Source organism: Drosophila gunungcola, unplaced genomic scaffold (genome assembly GCF_025200985.1).
Source record: "Drosophila gunungcola strain Sukarami unplaced genomic scaffold, Dgunungcola_SK_2 000001F, whole genome shotgun sequence".
NCBI classification, from domain to species: Eukaryota; Metazoa; Arthropoda; class Insecta; order Diptera; family Drosophilidae; genus Drosophila; species Drosophila gunungcola.
The window spans coordinates 9,770,951-9,794,866 of NW_026453197.1; the positions used below are offsets into that span (position 1 = coordinate 9,770,951).

Below are 23,916 nucleotides of genomic sequence, written 5' to 3' on the forward strand. Positions count from 1 at the left end.
AAATGAAAAAAAAAATGGCATACAAGCGGAAAAATGGAATATTTTTGTTAGCTGTCAAGTTATGACAGTACATTTAAATATATAAATATTTATAAATATTTGTTAATTGCCAGTGGTGTCGATAGGTTTGTAGGCCAATAAACAATATTCAACAAATGTGAAAAGTGGGTGCATGTATGTCAATTTTTTATGAAAAACTAAAGGATGTAACAAAGAAAGGGATATAAATGAATGCTTTTTTGTTTGTAAATATTTAAATATTATGAAAATGAAATTTCCGAGAGTCTTGTTAAATCCAAGCATTATTTTGCGCTTTTGTTTCTATTAAATAAGCTTCTTACTTATTCAAAACAATGGATTACATTTTACATTGCGCTGCAAGCTTAAAACGAGCTATGTGTAGTTATGATTTACCCTTTCCTTAAATTATACTTCCAAATTTTTGTTGCTTATAATTTCTCCCCTTAATTGATGACAATAATACAAAAATAATTTTGAACTAGATAACCGAATTGGCTATAAATTTCAACATAATCAGATGAGGCCATAACTCAGCAACCTTGATATATGAGTAATTCTCCGTGCGTCGACCCCAATTCTAAACATTCAGAGGTCCTGCCATAAACAACACTAAACCAATATATGATAATTGCATCTGCTTGCTTGTATTTAGAGTAGACATAATTTGTGTGATACATATTTAATAACTTAACATTGTTTTTAATAATATATAAGTACCATAAGTGCATATGTTTCTATAAATTATGATAAGTCATTTAAATATACATTTTTTTTAAGGCTTAAATTATTCTGCCACTTAGAGTTTCATTCACCAACTCAATTGCCTGGCAAGCGTTTTCCTGACGCTCTAAATCAACCAAGGGGTTAAAGAGCAATCGGGTACTGGAATTTTGAATTTATGTGGCAAGTCTTTCCTTCGCTTTTCCGCTTTTCCACGCTTTCCCCTCATCGAAACCGAGAAAAGGCTGCTGTGTAATTAATCTTGGCCCAAAATGCTTGAAAATTTATGTCTTTAACTTGACTGCAGTGCCGCTCCATGTGATGGAAGAAGCAAATGGGGGGCAGCAGGTCCTTTAATAGTTTTTGCCTTTAACTTTCCCGTTGTTTTCGTTCGCGTCGCGATTAAAAGTGATTAATAGCCAACATTTTATTACCGCACAGAGGCAGCACTAAAAGGGGAGCCCCCAGAACAACAACTTAATGTCCAAATGAAATAAGTGAAATTTTCACACCGAAATTAATAAAGACATTAGTGCGTGTGGGCGTGGCTCATTTGGGGCATTTAACGTTGGCAAATATGTGTGCCCTGGATCCCTTTACCCAGCACCAGCTGCCGCACCACCATAAAACCGAGCACCACCAATGCCACCAACAGCTGAGGGTGGAGCAACAGGCTCCGGGAACGAGGAAATCGGCCACAGGAAGGACGGCGGCCACGAGTTTGCAGATCTGGTATATCCTACATGTGATTCTAGTCCTAATCGGTGAGTTATAAATCTCTATCTCTATCTCTCCCTCTCTCTCTCAGTATAGAAAAGGTTCTTTTGGGCACATTTTAAATGGCTCATAATTAATGCCTGGGTTGCGGGACACTTTTTTGCAGTTTTATTTATTAACAAATATAATCGGGAGGGGTATGTTTAAGCACTAATGGGAAATGTGTGCCTTAGTTCGCCATAGTCCAGTGAGAAGCATTCATTTAAATAGGGTATCTAATTATACAAGTTTACCCATAAGGTTTACTAAAACAAATACAAATAATGGGAAATGAGATTTAAATAAATAAACAAGGCTGTTAGGGTTTTTGGAAGTCTTAATTCAACTAAAGTGATACTAATAGACTTTAAACTGATAATATAAAAACCGATACTTAACCTCTATGTCCAATTCAAATTATAGTTTTACTCTCACTACTATTTTAACTGCTAACAACTTTAAACTACTCTTTGGAAATCAAATATTTTAAACCAAAAATTTTGTTCTCACTAACAAAGAATTTTGGCTCGTTTTTCCAAAGAACTTTCAAGTGAAGTAACAAATATTTTAAATGTTTTTATAGAATTTATCAGAAAATCTGTAGCCAAACAAGATGTTTACGCATTTCATTACCAAACATTCTTACGGCATTGTTTCTGTGGATGAAAATCCAGCCTCCCCAAGACGAGTTCCTCGGAAAACCCCAAGAAAAACAATCAACAAATTGAAAGCCAAAGAGCAAAATAATCGAACAAGTCCAATGGCCATGGACAAAAGGGCAGATTGAGGACAAATTGGGGGACGCTGACGGAATAGAAATTAATAAATAGTCCATAATGTGATGCTTTTTATTGGGGTACATTGTTAATTTTGTTTGTTTTGGTAACAAAGAAGCTAAAATTGGTACTCTAGCTCTAAATAGCTCTAAATATTTCATTAACATCTCAATTTACTAAGCACTTGACCTAAAGTAGGTTGTCAAATAAGCAGATGCTGTTATAGTTAAAATAAGTAAATAAGCACTGTCATTTATTATCTTAAAGCAAGTTATTTTGATTTATAGTAATGGATGCTTTTCAAAGATAGAACGTTTGTTCAAAAGGGTGTGTTTTTGTTTCATATTCTCGAAATCTTTTGTTAAATGCTCTTGGTGCTTCAGCCAGTTAAGTTGACATTTCCGCTAGGGCAGGAACGTGAGGGTGTTACTAATAGGGGTGGCGAAAAAGCAGGGTGGCCAAAACTGTGGGTAGAGACTGTAACTGTCTTTTCATTATTTTCAAATCATATCACAAAAGCTAAAAGCGAAGGAGATGGGGATGAGGAAAGCTGAGCAGCGGAAACGGATATGGAGTCAAGCGAATGTTTGCACACCAGCGGGGATCTGCAGGTCCTTTTGCCCTCTCTCCCCATATCCTTCTGCTATCCTGTCTCCCCGCCTCGCCTGTGTGGGTGCGTTGGCTTAATTCAACGTCTCATTTGCATACATTAAAATGTCACATTTTACATGTCGTTTGTGCGTCTCGCCTTAAGCCTAACAGCAGTAACAGCATCCGCAGCAGAAGCCAACGTCAGTTAGCGTTAGGGATACTCCTACTCCTACTCGGAGCCAAGAAACCAAAGAGCCATCCAGCCAAACAGCCAACCAGCCAACCAGCCAACCAGCCATCCAGTCGGCCAGCCATCGAGGCCTTCGAAAGGCCCACAAGCACCGAGTCCTACACATAAACTACATTAGCAATTGGAGGCAGCCGAAGGCAGCCATGTAAAAATGGCTTAACGCGCAAATCTTTCAACTAAACATTAATCCTAATGGTTTTCAATTTTGTTGCGCCTTCTGTGGCAAGTCAAGTTCGCGTCTCTCTTTATTTTCCAGTCTGCTTTTTTTTTCGCAACCAACACACACTTTTCATTTTTTTCACTCTGACTTTGACTCTGGTTGTGGGCCCTGCTTTGCATGTTAATACGCTCTTTGATATTGCCGAGCAGCGCCTGCAGCCTGATTGCTTCTGACAGCGTCCCCACAAATCGCCCATCCACCCGGGGCAAACTGTAAATATGAAATTCGTTAAAATTTCATTGGAAATTCAGCTCCTTCTTATTGAATTTTGGCAAAAATAATGCTTAAGCACAAATAAAACAGCTCCACCTGCTTTCGCCTTTCTTCTCTACTTAAATATATATATATATGAAAAGGTATATCTATATCGCCTTCCCCTCTCATTAGCCGGTAACACAATTTCCCATTAATCAAGTCGGGCCCACAGTGGAAATCGCCCTTGACTCACTGCACAAAGAAAAGAAAAAAAATCGACAGGGGTCAAAATAATCATATGAAATGCGGTGGGTCACACCACCTCTCTCTTTCACTTAATTTTACAAGCTATCCTTTCTCTCTCTCTCCTTATTTGTTTATATATTTATATATTTTCTGGTAATTGATGTGAACTTTATTTTGATTGGGGGCTCAAAAGGTATGTCATTTATGATACGCTACAAAAGTTGGATTAACAATTTATAATTAGTACTGGGAAAAAATATCAAAATTAATAAGTTTGTTATACAAGACTTTGTGCTTAAAAGTTCAATAATATAGTTTTAGTCATTTAAAAGGTTTGTTATTCATTTTATAAGAATATTGGTGCCCATAAAAATATGCTATATTTATTGGATTGTATGTATTATTACCCATAAAAGTATGCTATATTTTTAATTTGTATGTATTATTACAAACTCTTATTATTTGCTGTATTTTTTTTGTGGGGATCATTGGAGATCAAGTCAATAATCCGACAGCATTTATATATTAGGATAAATATATTTTCTTTGCACATTTTCACAGAATACATCTCCAGCCAAAAACTACCCAGCAGATGATGCATATGTGGCCATTACGGGCTACATGTGTACACACTAACAAACCAACTGTGTACTTATTTTCCCACATCCCCTGATCCATACATTGCCATTAAATTGTCGCTGGCAAACTGAGCATAAGCTCAAGTAGGCTTTTGTTTAAATAAAACTGTGTCGCCACAATGGCCAAAGCAACTGAGTCTCTGTGTGTGTGGGTGAGCGTTTTTCCCTGCTCTGTGTTTGTTTTGATTATTCACACACGCACACTCAGATTGTTGCAATAGATAGAAAATACACACACATCCGTATCAATGTCCTGTGTTTGCCAGACAAAAACATTTTGAGCCACTAAGCTTTTGTTGAAGTTTATCTCTGCATTTGCCCAATTGGTGAAAGCACCTCGATTGTTTCTATTTTCCTTCCTCGTTTTGTTTTTTCTACTTTTATTTATTGTCGTTGACATAAGCAGCAGGTCGCAAAGGTGCCTCAAATACAAATAAATCATAGGGGGAGCGCAAATGTTCATCAACTGTAATCCAAAACATTCGTAAATATATCATGGCACTTTTTGGTGACAGCAATTTGATGGAACAAATTGCATAAAATGTGTTTGGTGTATAAATTATATAAGCATTAAAAATATATATATTTAATTTGTTGACTAGTTTAGTATTACAGTTTGGGTTTTATATGACGGTTAATTTTATTTATTTGATAAATTCCATGAAGTAATTGACTTTTGGTAGAAAATAAACTCAATTCAAATAGCCAATATCATAGGTTTACATTGGTTTGCTGATTATAAATATATTTAAATATACAATGGAATGTTACCCAATGCTTTTGTTAAATTAACTATTGCATGAGACCAAAAATCTTTAAATCTCTTTTGCGTTTTATTAAGTGATATTGATTTTCAATCAAAACTTTATATGCGTCTTTTCAATTAAAAGAAATGTCTAAAAGCCAACAAAAGAGGGCCAAGAGCACCCAGTGTCACAGGACAAGACAAACAGTTTGGGACCCAGTTTTTCGGTTCAGTTCGGTTCAATTTGGTCCGATCCGGTCAGAAAACGCCCCTAAGCAAATTGAAACAAAATAAAAGTCCGTGAGTTGACTTGGGCTTTTTTGTAGCCTCATTGAAATCATTAGAGCGTAGAAAAGCACAAAAAAGTGTATATTTGGGCTTCGGTAGGACTTAGCATGAATGTCTGCCGAGGCTCAGACGAACGACCGACTGACGCCTATTAATCATGCAGACTTCACATTCCATTAAGCAGTCAACGAGTGGGAGGTGGGAGGGTATAAAAAGAAAACGGAAGATGAAGACGTGTGAGGCTTGCCCAAAAATGTTCGAAGCATAATTCCTCAACATGGTCGGATTACGATGGGTCAAGCCAGGACTATGCCTAAACAAACTGGATCAATCACCCAGGTTAAGGGGCTGCTATAGGATACTCAACGGACTCACAGAAATTTGAGGCTTTGTACTCAAAAGGTTGAAAAAATCCACAACTGCCAGTCTAGTTATTGTGACATTAATCTTAAAACAAATTATTTAATAAATTAAAAAGAAAATAAGAAAATTAGAAAATGGAGTAAAAACTATTTATAAAGTTTTAAGTGTATAAACTTAACTTAATAATATACCCAATATAAATTTTATCTGTCATCGACTATCTACACATAATATCTAATAAACTAAATAGTTTTATTAACTATATAAATATAAAACACACTAATGTTGATTTTCTTCGAACTATCGTAAATCCCAAATTGATAAAATTGCTACCCTTTTTATTTTTAAAAACTCAATGTCCTGATAACCAGTCCTCTCAGTTTGCAACCCACCGCTTGCAGCATGTGCGAAGGTTCAAAGGGTAAGCGAGTAGAGAGCCTCAGCAAAAAGAGCAGACAGGAACAGAGAAGCGCAAACATGGAGCAGCAAACAAAGTCAGTGGCCATTTGTCTGCTCCCAACTTCTGGCTCCTAATGGCCAAAATATTGTATTACAACAAATTGTGCAGCTAGACCGAAAAAAGAGCAAGTCAAACGGGGAGAAAACACCCTTTAAAACGGACCCACGAAAGGGTCCGTGTCGCCCCTCGTTCCTCATCAGCTGCTGCTGCTGCTGCTGCTAACGATATGGAAAATTTATCAAAAAATCCAAGGGGCCGGCAACAACATGACACCGTCTGACCGACCGTTCGTCCAGGCATAAAATAATCAGCACAGTGAAGGATCCCCACAGGATGGGTGTGGGAAATTGGTAGGAAATTGTGCGGAGGCCGTAGGAAAAGGCAAATGTTGGGCTAAAAGGCTTTCCAGGTCAGACCTGGCAACCTCAACCTCAAGGGCGTTGATGGCCAGCAAATTGATTTGGATTCGCAGTCAGAAATTATCAAATGTGCAAATCGAGCAAAGAAATCTGTGTAGGGCATCGTGATAAGGAGTGGGGGATTAATATGGTTACAAAATCTGATACGGGTCAGAAAACAACGTGGTGAAATTTAGTCTTGTGTGTGAATACTCTTTCTTTATGTAAGTTTTTTAAATAATATAAATTTTTTATGATATATTAAAACATGTTTTAATATTTTCGTCTTTGGAAGAACTTAAATAAAATATTAAGCATGAAAGGATAACAGATTTTCTCATTATACTTATTATATATATAATTTATTAAAAAATTACAAAATGTTAATTGATTTTTTTTGAGCCAAGTTTTAAGTATATTACTTAAGGTGGACTAGTTCTGCCCATTCAAACTAAACAGAGCTTGACCTTCGGTATGCAAAAAGTGCACTTGATTAAGAGAAATTGCAGGCAAGCGAAAGCAAAAGGCTTGATACAATCGAGCCGGAGAAAGAGGGGGGTGTGTGAGTAAATAAGACGCTCACACCCACAATCAGAGCTCCGGCTAAGTCGTGTAAGCCGCTCAGCAAAGCGTAAAGACAATTCAATCGATGGCGCATACGCACACAATCACACTCGGGGAAAGTTCCTTGCTCACTTCGGGCCAAAGTGTTTGAAATATTTTCACTTGTGTCATTTCCTCGAACACATTCCCACGGAAGTTTAGGGATGGGCTCGTGTCTGGCCAAGGAAACATTACTTACATGTGCCTGCAACTCGAGCTGATTTATTCACGCATCATTTGCCACGCCCCCCGCCTGTCACGCGCCCATCGCTGCCAAGACGCTCTCAAGAATGGCCCTGGAAAATGGCAAATGGCAGCTCAATGTTGGTTTTTCGTTTTATTTTTTTAGGAGACCATTAAACGGTCAGTTCAAGGATATCTTGTAGGCACGGAACTGATCTCTTCAAGAATATATACCTTATATTGCCACTGCTGATATACAAAAATTTTAACGAATAATATGTATTGTGTTTTGAATGCTGTATAAAAATTTTTTCTTAACTTAAAATCATCATTTGTTGGGCCGCCAATTAATTTAAAATTTTATTTATTCCTAAAACATACATAGGTACATGTAAAATTATTAAAAAGCAATATTTAAAGTATTTCAAGAAAACACAAACATTTACTATCAAAAATATTGGTTGTCAAATTCAAAAATTGTTATTAATAATCTGTTATTTTGGGTCAATTGCCAAGTTTGATTTACTTACAAGGTATCTTTAGGTCTTCCCCTATCTGTTCTAGTCACATTTCTTGTGTTAGGTGCCTGCAGTGGATTTTTGGCAGTCACTGTGCGGCGCAAATAGAGCGGAAAAATTCCGCCTCCTGCTTTTGCTTTTTCTATTCCCTGACTCTGTTTTCCCAAAGTGAAAGTTGCCGGGGAAAGTTTGCCATTTGACTGGACCAGAGCACTGAGCTCTCGTAATTTATTTGGGCCGCTGGTAATCAATGCCTCCACTGAGTGTGCGGATGGGTTAAGCTTATCGCATCCGCTTCTCGGTCCGTTCCGTGGTCTTCAAGTTGTAAAGTGGCCCAAATAGATAAGGGGAAGGGCGGGATCGGGATGAGAGACAGTTTTATGGGCGCCAGTTGAAAGGTCACTGCAGATGGTCGATTTGTGGCCCTCACTTCCACGTTTTTCACAAGAATTTATGACGAACATGCTGCAACATCCTGTTAACATACCCATTTGCATATCCACATGCACATGGGCAGATTCAATGGTCCAGTAAAAAAAACGAAAAAGTACTGGTACAGTCACATCCATAACAATAAAGCCGCATTAGCAGCTGGCCCTGCTGCAAAACAATGCCGTCCGAAATGGTTAGCTAAATTATAACCATCATTTTAATGGTTATTTTCGTTTTATTTTTCTCTGTCGCAAAAACCAAGAGCTCAGCACAAAAATCGCCGCACAAATGATGCTCAAGATGGGCAACAGCAATAACAGCAACAAAAGAAATTTAGATCGTCATGGCAAGTACTTTTAGCATCGGCTTGAGTGGTACTTTTATACTCTTAAGTCAGCTTTGTGTTATAAAAATGGTATCTTCTACAATTTGTTAAGGAAACATACAACCCTTTAATTTTTTTGAAAGGCTGAACTAACAAATTTTTCTGTTTTAAATGATTTAGAAAACGCGAATATACAAAGGCAACATTTTATTTTGAATCTTTTAATTTTGGATTTAAGCGAAGCAATATCAAAACCTTATAATACTATCAGCAAAATTTGTAATTTTTATTGTTTGGCTTAATAAAATTGGAGTGATTTTCAGTCAGCTTAATATGCGCTTCGGCGTGTGGGTAGGGTATTCATAAATTTTTATCAAAATGCGCAGCACTTGTGTGCAGTTGTCGCCGCCACAAAGTAAAGAGAAATGCTGGGAAAAGCGCATAATGGCGGGGAAAAGCGGGGAAACTGCCAATGGCCTCAATGAGCGTTTGCGGGTGTATGGGTATGTGTTTGTGTGTGTGTGTGTGTGTGTGTGTGTGTGTGTGTGTGTGTGAGTGTAAGAGCTGAAGTGCAAGTGTGTGAGTGGGCATGCAGCTGCTTTCATTATGACGGGAAAATATTCCCCTTTCCCGCCGCCTGCTTAACTTTCCTTTTCTCTTTTTTACGCCCTCTGGAGTCGCTGCTTTTTGCTGCTTTGTGCATATCATAAAATTTTAATTGAATTCTGACATTTTACCATGCGGGAATGGGAGTAGAGATTACACCAACTTTACAGCTGTCAATAACTTTGATGTCGCCGAAAGTCTCTTTGCCCTCTTTTATTTATACGCCTCGTTTGGTTATTTTTTGCATGGAAATGGGCGAACTACTTTTCGGCTTTTGGCGTTGTTAACATTTCATTTTTGCCGCATTTCATTTTGTCTGCGATGCGTTTTATGAATTCAGTTATTCCGTTGGGTGCATATTCAATTTTTTATTCGCTCTCCCACCGCAGCTTGGGGTCTTCTTTATCCGCTCATCTCACCCACTCGGCTTTTCGTGGATTAATTTGGTTCGGAATAAAAAAAAATTTCCCCGACACTTTTAATGCAATTTTAATATGCGCGCGCAGCTTTATTAAACATTTAATATTTCCGCCATTTTTCTTGGTCTGCCCTCTACGCTGGTTAAAAGTTAATTACCATCCATATTTGTAAGCGCAGCACTTAATATATTCAATAAATTGAAATAAGAGCGAATATTCTTTTACTTGCTGTGTCCCAATGAGAAGAGGAAATATTTAAATTGAATTTTTCATTTTCCAATGAAAGCCAATGAGAAGCTTAAATAATGCTTTACTTATAAAAAGGAATAAAAGAAATTATTGGCCAATAATGGCCATTTTAAAACTTAAAGCCAAATTGCCATGTTTGTAACTCATCGATGAGCCATAAAACCATTTTTTTGCGGAAAATTATTTTTAAAACCTAAACAACTTCTAGATATGTTTGTGAAATCTACCCACACATGCTCTTTCCCGAAAAACGTCAAAGCAAATATCTATTTTATTATGCATTTGGCGCCTAATTAAAATTACGCTGGGAATGAAAGGACAAAACTCCGGAAGAAGTAATATAAAAATGTAAAATAAAAGCGAAGCTAAGGAAACAAAAATCATAAAAACAATAACAAAAAGTAATCAAAAAGTGGAGCACTTTACTTTTGTTTGTCCTTACCACACAGGGAAAATAAAGAGGGGTGAAAACGGGAAGGGGCAAGTCCGTTCGGGCAGATGTTTTTATAGCTCATAAATTCGTAAGATGCTGTGCGGAATTGCCAAGAGTCGGAGAGAGCGGAGAAAGCGTAGAAAAGGGAGGAACGGGCAACCAAACATCAGAATTCATTGGCTTCTTCTGCCAAGTTTTGTTTATCCTTTCGCTGCCATGGCATATAAACGCTTCTTTTTCCTCAGCTCTCCCCCAGCCAAATCAATACAAAATTGATGAATACAAATGATCATAAAAAACAATAAAAGGCAATGCCAAAAAGCAGCTGTATCTCAGGGTGGCAGGTCTTGTCCTGATTTGGTTATAAAAATCCCAACCACGTATTTTACTCTGTTTGCCTTTCACCCAACATTGTGGGCGAAAATTGGAATTGGAGCGAAGTAAAGATTTCCAGACAAATGCATTTTCGTTTATTATTCATATATGACTCTATATAACGACAGTCAGCCACTCATTTGAAATTAATTTCGCGGAATAAAGCACCAACCCAAAGATGTACCAGATAAAATATGAGAAAAAAAAGAAAAAGTTGGAAATTTAAGGGGCTGTAAACGGAGGATAAGGACGCGTCTCCACTTGAGCTTGTTGCTCGACTGCACTCGGCATCTATGGCAGCTTCCAAGGAGAAGCCAAGAATTGGAGAAATCGAGGGACTGTGAATCACCTTGTTTGATTTCAAGCGTATCGCTATCTAATGCAGACACCTATCCATACACAACAAAAAATTAGGTTAAAAGTCGCAACTTCAAAGCAAAAACAAAATAAATGTTTTTAAAAATATTTTAAGCACTTATAAATTTTTGAATGTTGTTGCTTTTGTCTGCCTCTAAAACCAAATCAACAAGCTTTTACTGTTTAACAACTTTGGAGTTCCATACATTTTTAAAACAAATATATATATTTTTATGGAATTAATAGTAAAAATTCTTAGTAAAAGCCAAAAAACGGATTATTTTCTCCAGTGTCTTATCAAAGAAAGTAACCAAGTGATAGCAAATATATGCATAAACACAAACACCCCCCAAAAATCAAGCACACACAACTCACAGATGTCTCTGATGGGAAATTGATTTCAATCAATCAAATGTTGTGATTACATTGCTGGGGAGCGAGTCCCAATCGCTATCCCTGTGCCAGACCTTTTGTGTGGGCCATTAGCAATAATTTACTTAAGGGCTTAAAAGGAGTCGAAGACACATGTGTCAACTGGTTAATAGAAGCCTTCTAGAAATGGAGTTCCCTTGCGGTTAGAGAACACAAAGCAATTTTTGCACTTGGTCAAAGCTAATCTTGTTGGCCTTTAATTAAATATTTCAACATTTAAATTAAGAAAAACATTTGATTTTAAAGGTTCACATTCTAAATCGCCGAGAATGAAAACATAAGCAATATTATTATTATATTATTATATTTTTTATAATTTAATTTAAGTTTTTCAACATTTAAATACAAAGAAAATTATTTTGAACAGCTCACATATTTTAAATTCCCTGCCTTCATTATGCTGACCCTAAGTTTTCCTAACTTAGCTTATTTTCTCTTGCCGATAATTTCAAAACAAAATTTGTATCTTTATAAGTATGCACTACATAGGCAATCGTATTATTTTTTTATTATTTGAGTAATTCCTTTCGTTGACCATCATTAAGCCACACTTTAAAGTATTTTCTCTTCAAATTCAAAAACTAATGACCTACAGAATGTCTCGTTTTCTGAATTTTTTTTGCCAATTGCATTAGTTTGATATTCTTCATCCTGCTGCCAGATGCAGTCACATAAAACCTCTTTTCCCCTTTACAACTGGCTTCTTTGTTGACGCTTCCGTTTCTTTTTATGATAAATTGATTGATATTTGAATTTAATGATAAGCTTTCTGTGAGACGATGGGAAATCAAAAGGAGTGGGGACCCAGACGCCCAGTTGGCAATTCAATTTGCCTGGCCTTTCATTTTTCAACTTCAACGACAGTGGCAGCCGCGTGTCTTTGGCTTCTGCCTCATGTCTTGTAGGATATGCAAATTTCTTGCCACATTTATTCCCCGCCTTTCTTGTTTTTTATCCTGTTGCTGTTGTCGGAGTCATTTTTGATAAGCAAACTTTTCCATTGATAATGATATTTTTATAGTGCGTTGACGAGCTTGAAGGGCATTAGGAGGAAAAGGCCTGAGATATTTTATATTGGGCTCCGGTATAATCTTTGTAAGAAAATCTAAAGTACAAGAATAGTTTGTTTGGACTTACTCTATTTGCGCTTTAAAAATATTTATTTATGTCTAATGAAACTGTATTAGGAAGCTTACTTAAATAATCGTTTTAGAATCCAATTTATATTTTTTAAAATAAGGAGGAACTATATAAAACCACCAGATTTTTTTTTTTTTTGCATTGGTTGTCATCAAGACAGAGGTAAAAACTAACGGCAATTATCGGCAATGCCGACGATTGGCAATCGATTTACAGGCCAATTTGCATAATCATTAAGTTCATATGCCGCCACACAAACACACGTGCACAAATACACTCGTAGGCAATAACTTTTACTTGAGCTTTAGAAGAAACAGCAGCAGAAAAAAAGGTTGGCATAAAATTTTGCTTGAATTTTTTATGCGAAATTGATTTTCCCCAACGCGGCTGCTTACCTCCCCTTTTTCTCATTGCCACTCCCAATCGAACATCCGGCCCAGACAATCTCCGCCCACATTTGGAAATGTCATGTATATTTACCTTTATCGGTTGATTTTCCATGGCGCTCTGCAATCCGAGTCAACATATTTCTTTTTGCATTCAGGGAAAAAATGTATGTTTTATTTATATTGTATTACAGTTATATATATTTTTTGATTCAATATTATGTCTAAGATTCAAGGTATATATTTATTATTAGTAAAATTTAAATGATAGGAAATTAAACATTTTGAACAAAATTTTTAAAAATAATTTTAGTCTTTTGATTAATAAGGCTTGCATTACAACCGATCTTTTTCGATTGTATTTTTCCAAGTGAAAATAAGGCAAAGGCTGAGAAAAAAGAGAAAGTTTTTCATAAATTCCTCTACCTTTACCTGGCTACGAAAATTGCTTAAACTCGTGATGGCCAAAGTCCGTTTTGGCCTCATTAAAGCGCCTCCGGTTAGAGCCGGGCCACTGAATTATTTATAATACTCTCGGTCGGTCCAAGACATCGTATATCCCTCGGCATGGTAATGTGCCATGGCCAAGTTGTCTTTATAAATATATATATGTATATCAGCCCCCTGCATCGCCCCTCTGAGGTGTGTGTCCATCCCCTGGGGCTGGTTGAATAAAAAGCAAAAGTTGAATAGGAAGTTCCTCAAATTATGCCAGAAGCAGTCAAAAATACAAAAAAAAACCCGGAGAGAAGGTAAAGTAAAAAAAAATTGTTCGGTAGGAAGCGTGCTTATGGCCTTTTATTTTAAATTCTCTGCTATGTATTTAGGCACATATTCTACGGCAGTCTATGAGCCAATTTTTTAGCTCAACTTTCGGTCCTGGCCTCGAGGCATACGTATATATTTTTTTGGAAAACTTCGAAAGGAACTTGAATTGAGAACGGTAATCAAATATTAATGTACGGTGGAAGGAAGTACGAAAAGAGGATGCAATAAGTGGGACGTAAGCTAATGGAGGATTTGTGGTGGTATTTGCAAGAACATGATAGTCCAGCTATTTGAATAAATCATCACGCGTTGCATACCCCAGAGATGTAATTCTATTTTTTTGCTTTAAAAGGCTCTAAAACGTAGATAAAAATATAGATTTGAATAAAATTAAGAATAATAATGATAATCACCACATTAAAGCCTAACATGTCTGTAATTTGTTTAGGCTTTTTCAGTATTCTCATCGTTAAGAGCTTAAGCCGATTTTCATCTCATGTTACTTCCAAGTCCCCTCGTTTTCTTCTTGACTGCATAATTCATATGGCAAAGGGCCGGGCCAACAGGCGAAGTTGCCCTGGCTGTTAGTTGGCTCAAAGAACCAGGCACTTGGCATCGCCTTAAGCCGCCTTTTTAGCGCCGCAAATTGCATTTAGCGCATTAATTTGACGCCTGTATACTGGATAAAAAGGAGAAGTTAAGCCCGCCACCTCTTTAATTAAAAGCAAAGATGATCTAGGTCCTGCATTATCGCACATTGTTTCTTTTCAATTTGTGCGAGGCCAGGGTAACAATTGAAGTATTACCATTGGAAAACTAAGTGAGCTCCGGGGATTTGTCGAGGTCACCAACTGCTCGTTTCTGCCGTCAACCACAGAAAGTGCACTGAAGGAAATGACTATATCATATCATAGTATATAGCTAAGATTATTACATATTGTGTTTTATTAGGAAACCTGTATTAAAAAGTGTATTTTCTTAAATATTTTTTCTTTTAGAATTAAAAAAAAACATTGTTTCTCTTTTTTCTGATTTTAGCATCTTTATTTCATATTTGAGTGGTTTACCTTTGCTTTATCTCTTATTCGTCACCTGACTCGAGTTGACTTTTGGTCGTCGTTGTTCGCTCTTTGATGTCTTGCGGTTGCTATTCCGCCCCGGAAAATCTCCCGGGAAAGCGGATGGGGGGACGACCTGACCCCAAACCAGGCGCGGAAATTGTGCGCCGCAATCTCTTAAGACCGGCGACAAATATACTTGGTCTGCCGTTCGAGGTTCGGGGATTTGGTGTGGGACCGGGGCTTTAGGCATTACCAAGACTTAACAGCAACTTCTGGGCTTTTGTCGTCGGCTGTCGCTTGTCTTCCGTCTGTCTGCGGGTTAAACGATGCGAGTGAACTCAGGTAGAAGAGGACACGCCGCTCGTAAATAATTAATCTGCCCGCAAAGTGCGATTATCAAAGTGTTGGAAAAATGTTAAATAGCTCCCGAGGGCAGCGATGCCGCCAACAACATTAAAATGTGGCGACAGTTCGTGCCTAAGCACTCAGAGAAAAGTTGAATGCCACGAAAATATATTAATACAAATAGGCTTTCTAATAAATATTTTTAAACTAAATTAAAACTCCAAGAAACATTTTCTTCTACTCCTCTATTAAGATTCAAATTGTTTGAGATTGTTTGAGGTGCACGTTCTTTTTTTTTCTTATTTTTGCGCAAAAGGGACACACATTCCTTTTCCAATTTAATTTACCGTAGTGTATCCTTTTCTGTCGCCTCTTTCGGGACATTTGTCCGCAGGCTATTCAACTTGGAGTTCTTAATATTTTTTGACTGCTTCAGTTGATGTTTTCCAATTATGCAAATAAAGGGATTAATTTGTTGCGGCTCTCGGGAGAAAGGGGCGGGGATATATGGGTGGGGAAGGCAGACACTGGAAATTGTTTTAAAGAATGCGCCAGGCGCTGATAAAAGTTTGTCCCAGTCGAGTTTTCACCCGCCCTCCTCCCATTTTCATTTCCTCGAGATAGCAAACTGTGCGACAACTATAAAAATTTCAATTACAAAAAGGGGGTTGAGAATTTTCGAAAGGATGGGTCCCGAAATTATATGAGAAGAATGGTGGGGCGGCACGAACAACTTCCAAAATTGACTTCATTAAAGTCGAAACAATTTTTGTCTGCGGACAAGTCGTCTATTTTGAACGTGTGGGAATGACATCGAAATGGTTGAAAGGAGTCAGGGAAATATGAGGCACAAAGATAATTTGCTAGACGTAATGAAAATCTTCTAGTTATGTAAATGAATTAAATATACATTTTAAAAGGTTATACTATCTTAGATTTGTAATTTTAGAGAATACTTAACACAAAACAATATAACGAAAAATATTTTAACACATATTTCCAGAACAAACACATTAATCGTCGTTAAATTTTCCGAATGGTTTTAGAACAACTTCTTTGCAAAAGGTCTACAAATGAAACACAATACTGCGCTTCATTTAATTTTATTTGTCTCCAAGTTTGGCTGGAGTCAATTTCAGTTCCGTGCGAGTGTATTTATTTTTGAGGGCTGTTACTTTTCTGGTTCCTTAGCATTTGTCTTACCCCTTTTACCCGCCATTTTATTTGCTTTTTCAATTGTCAGTTGAACTGGAAGTGGCTGCTGAGTATTAGGTCTAAATGGCGAATTTCAGGCGTTCCGCCAAAAAGGGGAAGAAGTGCCATCAAGAAACTCTTTATGGTGATATGGTGAGAATGGCGAAACTGGAGCCCTGAAAAGGAGGGTTATGTTGTGGGGGCGTTGCACAAATTAAACCCGAATGAAAAGTAAACGATGCATGAAATTACTTTGCTTCTTTTTTTTTAACTTTTTCTCATTTCTGCTGTTCGTTGTTGTAGGCAAAGGTCTTTTGCAGCACTCCCCTTGTTTTCCCTCCTTCTTGTTCGACTTTAGCTTTAGCTTTTGGCTTTTGACTTTGAGCGGAACGGGTTTCTTCTTTAATTTTCCACACACAGTGGCGTAAGAAAAGGGTTAAACACCAAAACATCCTTAAAAACATTTTTCAACAAATTCCTTTACTGGATAAGAGTAAAAAAGCTTCTTTAAAAATACATATTATTACACCTCTTCGGATAATAAAATTGTGTGTTAGTTGTACATAAATGTATCCTAGTTACGTTAGGAATTATAAACCATCATAACATTACACATTCTTTTATAAGGAGTTTTTAAAAATAAAGAGCACTTTTAACGTACTTGTTTACTAATATATGGCCAATTATTTTGCGCCTTAAACCATTTTCTACACTACACGAAAAGAAAACCTTTTCCGAATAAACACCTTTTTTAACCCCTATGCAGAAATCCCCTGCAAGCCACTGTCACTTCACTTCGTCTCAAGTTCCTCAGTTGTTTGTTGGCTTTTTTAATTTTTAATGTGCAGTCAGTTGTTGTTTCTGTACTCTGCAGTAGAAAAAGGGACACACACCATTTACGCAGTCAGTCCTGCTGCCGCAAGAGGAAGAGATGGCTAGAGGGAGGGGAGGGAATGTCCCAGGCCAATTTGCAAAGTCAAATGCCAGTCAACTGCAATTAAGGCGCTAAAATCGTGGGGAGTGTCCCCTTAAAAGGACGTGGGCCATGTGGCCTTAAATTAGCAGGATTATACATTGAATTTTGTATTCTTGAAAGTTTTAAATTTAAGTTCTTACTAAGCCATTGTAAATAAAGTGTTTATTGATTCTGGAGAAAATCCCGTGGCTTATAACTAAAAAGTCTGTAAAAAGTCGTTTAAATATTCAGAAAAGAAAGAACTTTTCCAAAAAATTTTGTAAAGTAGGTTATAACAAATGGTTTAAAGTAGTAAAGAATAAACTATTAACAGAAAATTAAACATTTATTTATGAATTAAAAAACTCCTTTCCCTTTTCACAATTTTATCTTTATATTGGCGTTGACCCTTTTTTAAGTATTCTAAAACACAAAAAGGTGTACGGCAGGCTCCTTACACTGACACAAATCCTTTGCTTATTAGCACATTCTATTGCACCACCAACTCCATTTGTTTGCCTTTTTCTTCTGTTGGGCCAACAAAAATATGCCGACACGGAAATGAATTTATAATGCATGATGTTTGGTGTTGTTGCAGCTGATTCGTATTTGGGGCTATAAAATATTCGAGCCCAAAAAAGCGGACTGCATGTGTGCCTTTGTGTGTGTTTGTGGAACAGCAAAAAGGCAAACAACTAACTCATTTTGTGGCTGCCATCGCTGTCTCTTCTTCTTTTTTATGCCGATTGTCTGCCACCGACAGACAAACACACACACACATACGCAAACACTAACACAGGCCAATCGACACACACAAACACACGTGGATAAAACCACGCTGAAAGCATTCGACGTATTTTTTATTGAAGGCGCGACTGCGATTTTGATTCCGATTGCGAATCCGCTGCTCTCTTTACCTTTCACCCTCCCTTTGTCTCTTTCTGCCCTGCTCTATGCACTTAGAGAAAAAACTCCAGCTAGTTCGGAATCAGCATTGGGCTTTTAAAAGTTAATTTCAGCAAGAACATACAACATACTCTATAAAATAAAATAATTAATTACACAGCGAAATTTGAAAATTACATTGAGTTGGTTTAGTTGCTTATAATTTAATATAGCTGAGTTTCATTTTTAGATCAATTACTCATTCGCCCCGTAACATCGATTCAGATGAATGATTTTAATACTGAAACAATTTTTTTTATTGAATATTGAGTGTTGTTTTATCCGCCAATTTTTATAAGCTTAAACACTATTTTACATTTTTTATGTATTACACATAGGCCACAGTGTACCATCCCTTGCAAATATATTTTAACAACTACATTTGGTATAGAAATGTTGAACTTTTAATTTGTTCGATGTTACTACTAAGTTCTTTATTTGTGTGCACATTGTTCAATATTTCAGATGCGACTGTGGCAGTGTGTGCATGACCTCCGGCTTCTGTTTTTGAGTTGGGCGTGTGACAGCTCAATATATTCGCCATTTGTCGCTGTATAAACCACACACACTGCCCCATTTCTTTCCCCACTTAAGGCTAGGTTCTCTGTCTATTTGCTGGCGGTACCACGGCTGCTAGTTGTCATATAAATGTGGCTTGCTGAGTGTCGCAAAACTGTTGAACGATGCTATAGACAACAGGAGATGCTCTCTCTGCACCTGCAACACCAATCTGCCACTTCCTAACAAAAAGAAAATGTAACACTGGTTCCACAATGGTAAAATCATAAGCCTGTTAGGAAATATATAAAGCAAAAAATATTAAAAAAGCAAGTCACAAAAATCTTTCTTAAAAAAGAAAATGCCTATGTGCTAAAAATAAATACTTCAATTAAATAATATTTTATCGGAAGAGAAAGACAATTAGAGTGCAGAACCATATGCTTATTTTTGGTGATTCCAGATTAACTTTCGTATAATGGTTAAAGAATTAGAGCCCAAAAGTTGAATGTGTAAATTCGTCAGTTACATTTTCTAAAAAACCACAAATTTTCATCCTTAAATTTGCATTTACTGGTTTCTCAAATTCGCCAATTTAACTGATCGTGTAAGTTACACATTTCCGTGTAGTAATTCATTTTCCTTATCAGGTAACCACTGTACCTCTAGTTCCTTGTGCATGAGTCCCTTTCCTTTACTTTACTTTCCCTTCGCTTCCTTATTCGTGTTGTTGTTGGAGCAGCAAATGCAGGAAAATCAATTTCGTTCTCCATTTGCAGTTGGCAATTTGCATAATAAGGTCGTTTGGCGCAATTTGCATGTGAATGTGATAAATTCAATGGCGGCGCTGCACGTTACACCACACACATATATACATACATACGAAACACTCACACACATGCATATTCGTCTGAGATGTCGTCTGTGTGAGTGCGAATATCTGTAGGCGTGTGCGTGAGTGTTTGTTTTTTCCCGCTTTCCCACAAAACGAACTCACTTTTTCACGTTTGACGTTTGGAAAAATGAAAAGTGTAGCGGTATATTAAATAAGTGGGTGCAACCCCACCCACACCAGTGCAAATATAACGGTTGCTGTCCTGGCCACTGTTACGGTTACCGTTATTCCTCCTGGGACTGGCCGAAAACCCGCCAAAATGTCGCGCAAGGCAAATATGGGGATATGTGCCTGGTTTTGCTGTTTGTGATTTAAACGCTTTTGGGATCTGTTTTGGGTACGAAATGTCCTTCGGGGGTATGCCAATTTTTGGGTTGGAAATGGTCTTGAAAGTATAATATCTATTAAACAGCATAGAAATCATTAAAGCAATCATAAAAATAGTGCTGGGAAACCTTAAGAGAGATTTATTTTATATATAAGCTTGATTCATAAATAAATAATTTAAATAATTAAATTCAATGTTGAAGCAAATAATTGAAAAACATTATTAAGACTTCATTTTGTAATCAAGAGGATTTCACCATTTATTTCAACCACATATTCATAGAATTTTAAGTAGAACGCTAGTGTAAAACCCTAATCATTATAATCATTATCTTAATGAAACTGAATATGACAATTACTTTCATATTTAAAGCAGAATGGAAAAAAAGTTTCCAACAGACAATCAAAGTATTTAATGCATATGGAAGTAAAGGGTATTGCCAGAGTATCAACAAGTCACCTGGTTGAGCCTAATGTTTTTTCCTCAAAACTTTGAGTTTTTTGCGCATGTGTTTTTGTTTCGCCTTACACGTGAATTGTGGACTGCAGTGACGTGCACTGGATTTCCCGGGATCTAAAAGCCGGAGTCCAGCAGGACAAGTCAAAATTCATGTGACATGGCCGAAAAGGCTTTTTGTGTTTGCTTTCTGGCCATTTGGGTGGGAAAATATGACCATCTGGAATCATAACAGCTGAAATATGAATGTGGCTTAGGGCATACGAATTAAGGGTTAACTTTGCGGCTGTTGCAATGGGAATGGAAATGGGAATGGCATTGCCAAGGGGATTCCATTAAAAATAATTTCGCCACACTAACAACCCTTTCTGTTTCTTTTCCCACGCTAATTGCAGACATTACCAGTTCGCTGACAATGACCGAGGTGAAGATACCCAATCACATAATGCGCCTGAAGAGCGCCACCCTGGGCTGTCGTTACGCCCTCGACGGGGAGTCCTTGTACTCGGTGAAATGGTATAAGGACGGCAACGAGATCTACCGCTATCTGCCACGCAACAAGCCCCCCGGAGAGGTGTTCCCACTGCCGGGCGTCAACATCGATGTAAGTGCCCCAAAATGGGTTATTTAAATAATAAAAATTAAAAAAACTTATAAATCGCTTCTAAAATTTAGGAACTATAAGTAATTCAAATCTAAGTAATTTTTAGAAATGTGTGCCTAGGCTCCATTTCAGTTTATTCAATAAACTTTATTGCCTAAAATTAAATTGCTGTCCTACTTTATTTACTTTCTCAATGTTGTGTTAGTGTAGCCAATTTAAAAAAAAAAATTACGGTCGGCGAAACGAAACTGACAAAGAAAATTTCATCTAATTACCTTTTTTTGGTATATCCAATTGTTATTATTAAATTATCTTCCAAGTCCAAATATAAACACTAAGCTCTCAACATTATATAATAACCGAATATGTTAAATTATTTTTCTCAGTGTTATTTAAAAACCGCAACAGGTGTTGCTTACTCAAAAAAAAAGGAGAAGGAAGCACAAAATTTAATTTAGAATTTTATTACAATTTATGGTGCTGATTGCATGGTTAGTGGGGGATGTTGCTTTGGATTTAGTGTTACGACCCGATCATAATGATTATTTTAAAACATGTAATTGCCACAAAGGCGAAGGAAACCCTTAGTGCTCTTTTACCACAGTTCCACTCATCCTCTTTTAACTTAGCTTGTTGCTGATTACGTCGTCGCTGGAATGAAAATTGCTGCCACGTAGTTTTGCCATTTAACTTTAATTTAATGTGGATGTAACCTCCCTTTGTTGCCCATAAAAATGTGTGTCCTGTGTAAGTTGTTTTTCCGCACCGCCCGCCAGCCCTGCATTTGCTCTTCCCCTCTGATTTAGCTAAGGTCACGTGTTGGTTTGCTTGCTTGGCGATCGAAAAGGTTAACGGAAATCACTTAAAGCTGTCAATATCCCAGACTAAGTTGATATCCCTCTGCTTGCCCTCCTTTCTTCGAGCCGCTCTAATAATAATAATTTGCCAAAAGCACTTAAGTGCGTCTACTTTGTACGGTGGGCAGTCAAAGCAAAGCCAGGCAAAGTTAGTCCTGCACGGTGGAAAAATTACTATTTTTCTGGCTAAAGTCAAACAAATCAACACTTATTTTAAGTTAAAAAAAATGTTACTATTTCCAATTATTAGAACTTTATCAACATTTTAAAAATTAATTTCGTGTTTTAATTTTTTTAAACAGTATACTTTTAAGTTATTGCAAATTGTAAATTTTATTCAAAAAAAATCATTTTTTCTCTTCGTGCTAAGCAAAGTAAATCCCGTCAATTGTCGGGGCTAACGTGGCGTATGAGCAATGTGCCAGCGTGTTTTATGGCCTGTGTGCGTGTGGCCAAGCGGCTGGAAAGGGAAAAAGCAGGAAAAGCCAAGGAAATGGGGTAGCAAGTGGAAAGAAAAACTCTGGCTAAAGGAGGCTTCTTAAGTGGAAGCATAATGCGTAATGCGGCATAATTTTCGTTTGGTTTCAATGTCTGCATTTCGATGCCGCCCTCTCGAAAAGGGTTGAAGGCCGAGTTGAGGGGAGGGAAATAATTAGAACAAAAGACGGGCTCTTCGGGGGTTACAGATGTGTGGTATGGCTGGGGAAAGCATGATAAAGTGGGAATAAATTCATGAGAGGTTTGCAAGTTGCACTGAAAAGGAAATTACTTAATTTAATTGAGGAATTTTGGTTGCAGACCGTTTCTTAATGCGAGATTCTAATTATCATTATTTGTAGTAGAAACTATGAGTTTTTAAAGCCTTTTTAAAGTCACTTTAAACCTGAAGGCATAGCTTCAATGGAATGTTTCTTCATTGTTGACGACCTTTGTTATCCGTTGTTCTTCTGTGGAATGTGGCTCCCTTTTACTTTTTGGCCACTGCAATCACAGCAAGATAAACAAGGTTAAAGCGCTGATTCTTTCAAGCCAAACCAAATTTGGAATTACAAATAAGAACTTCAATCTGCAGTCATGAGCGAAATGGCCGCGCATGTTTCGGGCAGTAGGGGGTTAAGGCGGCAACGAGAAAGCAATAAAGGGAGACTGCAATTTGAATTGCGGTTAGATTTGGTTTTTTGGCGAGCACAACCATTCTAGCCACAGCTTTCTTTAACCCGCCTTGCAGCCCAGTAAAAACGACCCCCTCAGCTAAATTTTTAGGAGGGGTGCTGACAACTTGAGCGTGCCGAAAGAATTGGCAAAAAGACGAGGACGCAGCTGCAGAATGAGAAGAAGAATCGGCTTAAGTACTGCCAAGAAGGCAACAAACAAAAGCCAGTCCACAGTCATTGTAAAGGACCGCAGAGGCAGCCAAGGGTTAAGGGGGAGACGACAGCCGAAAACAAGCAACAAACCAAAAATAATGTTGAACGTGACTTTTGTGATTGTTTACGCCGGAGAAAGGGAGTGGGTGAAATGTGGCCAGAGGAAAGTACAAAGCGAGAGCAAAGAATTTTCATAAAAATTTGCTCGAATCAAATGAAACTTTCTCACCGCATGTGTGTGCGTGTGCGTGTGTGTGTGTGTGTGTGTGTGTGTTTGTGCGTTGTGCGATAATAAAAGTGCAACTTAAAGGACTTGACTTGACTGCAATTGTTGCCCAGGGAAAATGAAAAGAGGGAAAACTATACGAGTGACTTTTACAACATACCGCCCTCACATGCGTATCTTCCATCTTTTATTCAGACTCTGTTGCGATTGTTTCTAGATATTTCATTTTCATTTGCTTGTTTGCTTTTTCGGTTCCGGCTCTTACGACTTTTTGGTTTATGACTTTTGCTTT

The 23,916-nt window shown here is 37.4% G+C and overlaps 1 protein-coding gene across 6 annotated transcripts in view; it reads left to right on the top strand.

Annotated features, from left to right (window-relative positions):
• The window catches only part of LOC128262244 (uncharacterized), a 36,295-nt gene that overhangs the window by 1,397 nt on the left and 10,982 nt on the right, over window positions 1-23,916 (top strand). For all 6 annotated transcript variants that reach the window (XM_052996392.1, XM_052996393.1, XM_052996394.1 and 3 more), the window contains exons 2-3: window positions 1,183-1,505; window positions 20,966-21,174. In XM_052996392.1, the coding sequence (XP_052852352.1) occupies window positions 1,319-1,505; window positions 20,966-21,174 (396 nt within the window). In that variant the 5' untranslated portion in view covers window positions 1,183-1,318. The remainder of the gene's footprint in view (window positions 1-1,182; window positions 1,506-20,965; window positions 21,175-23,916) is intronic.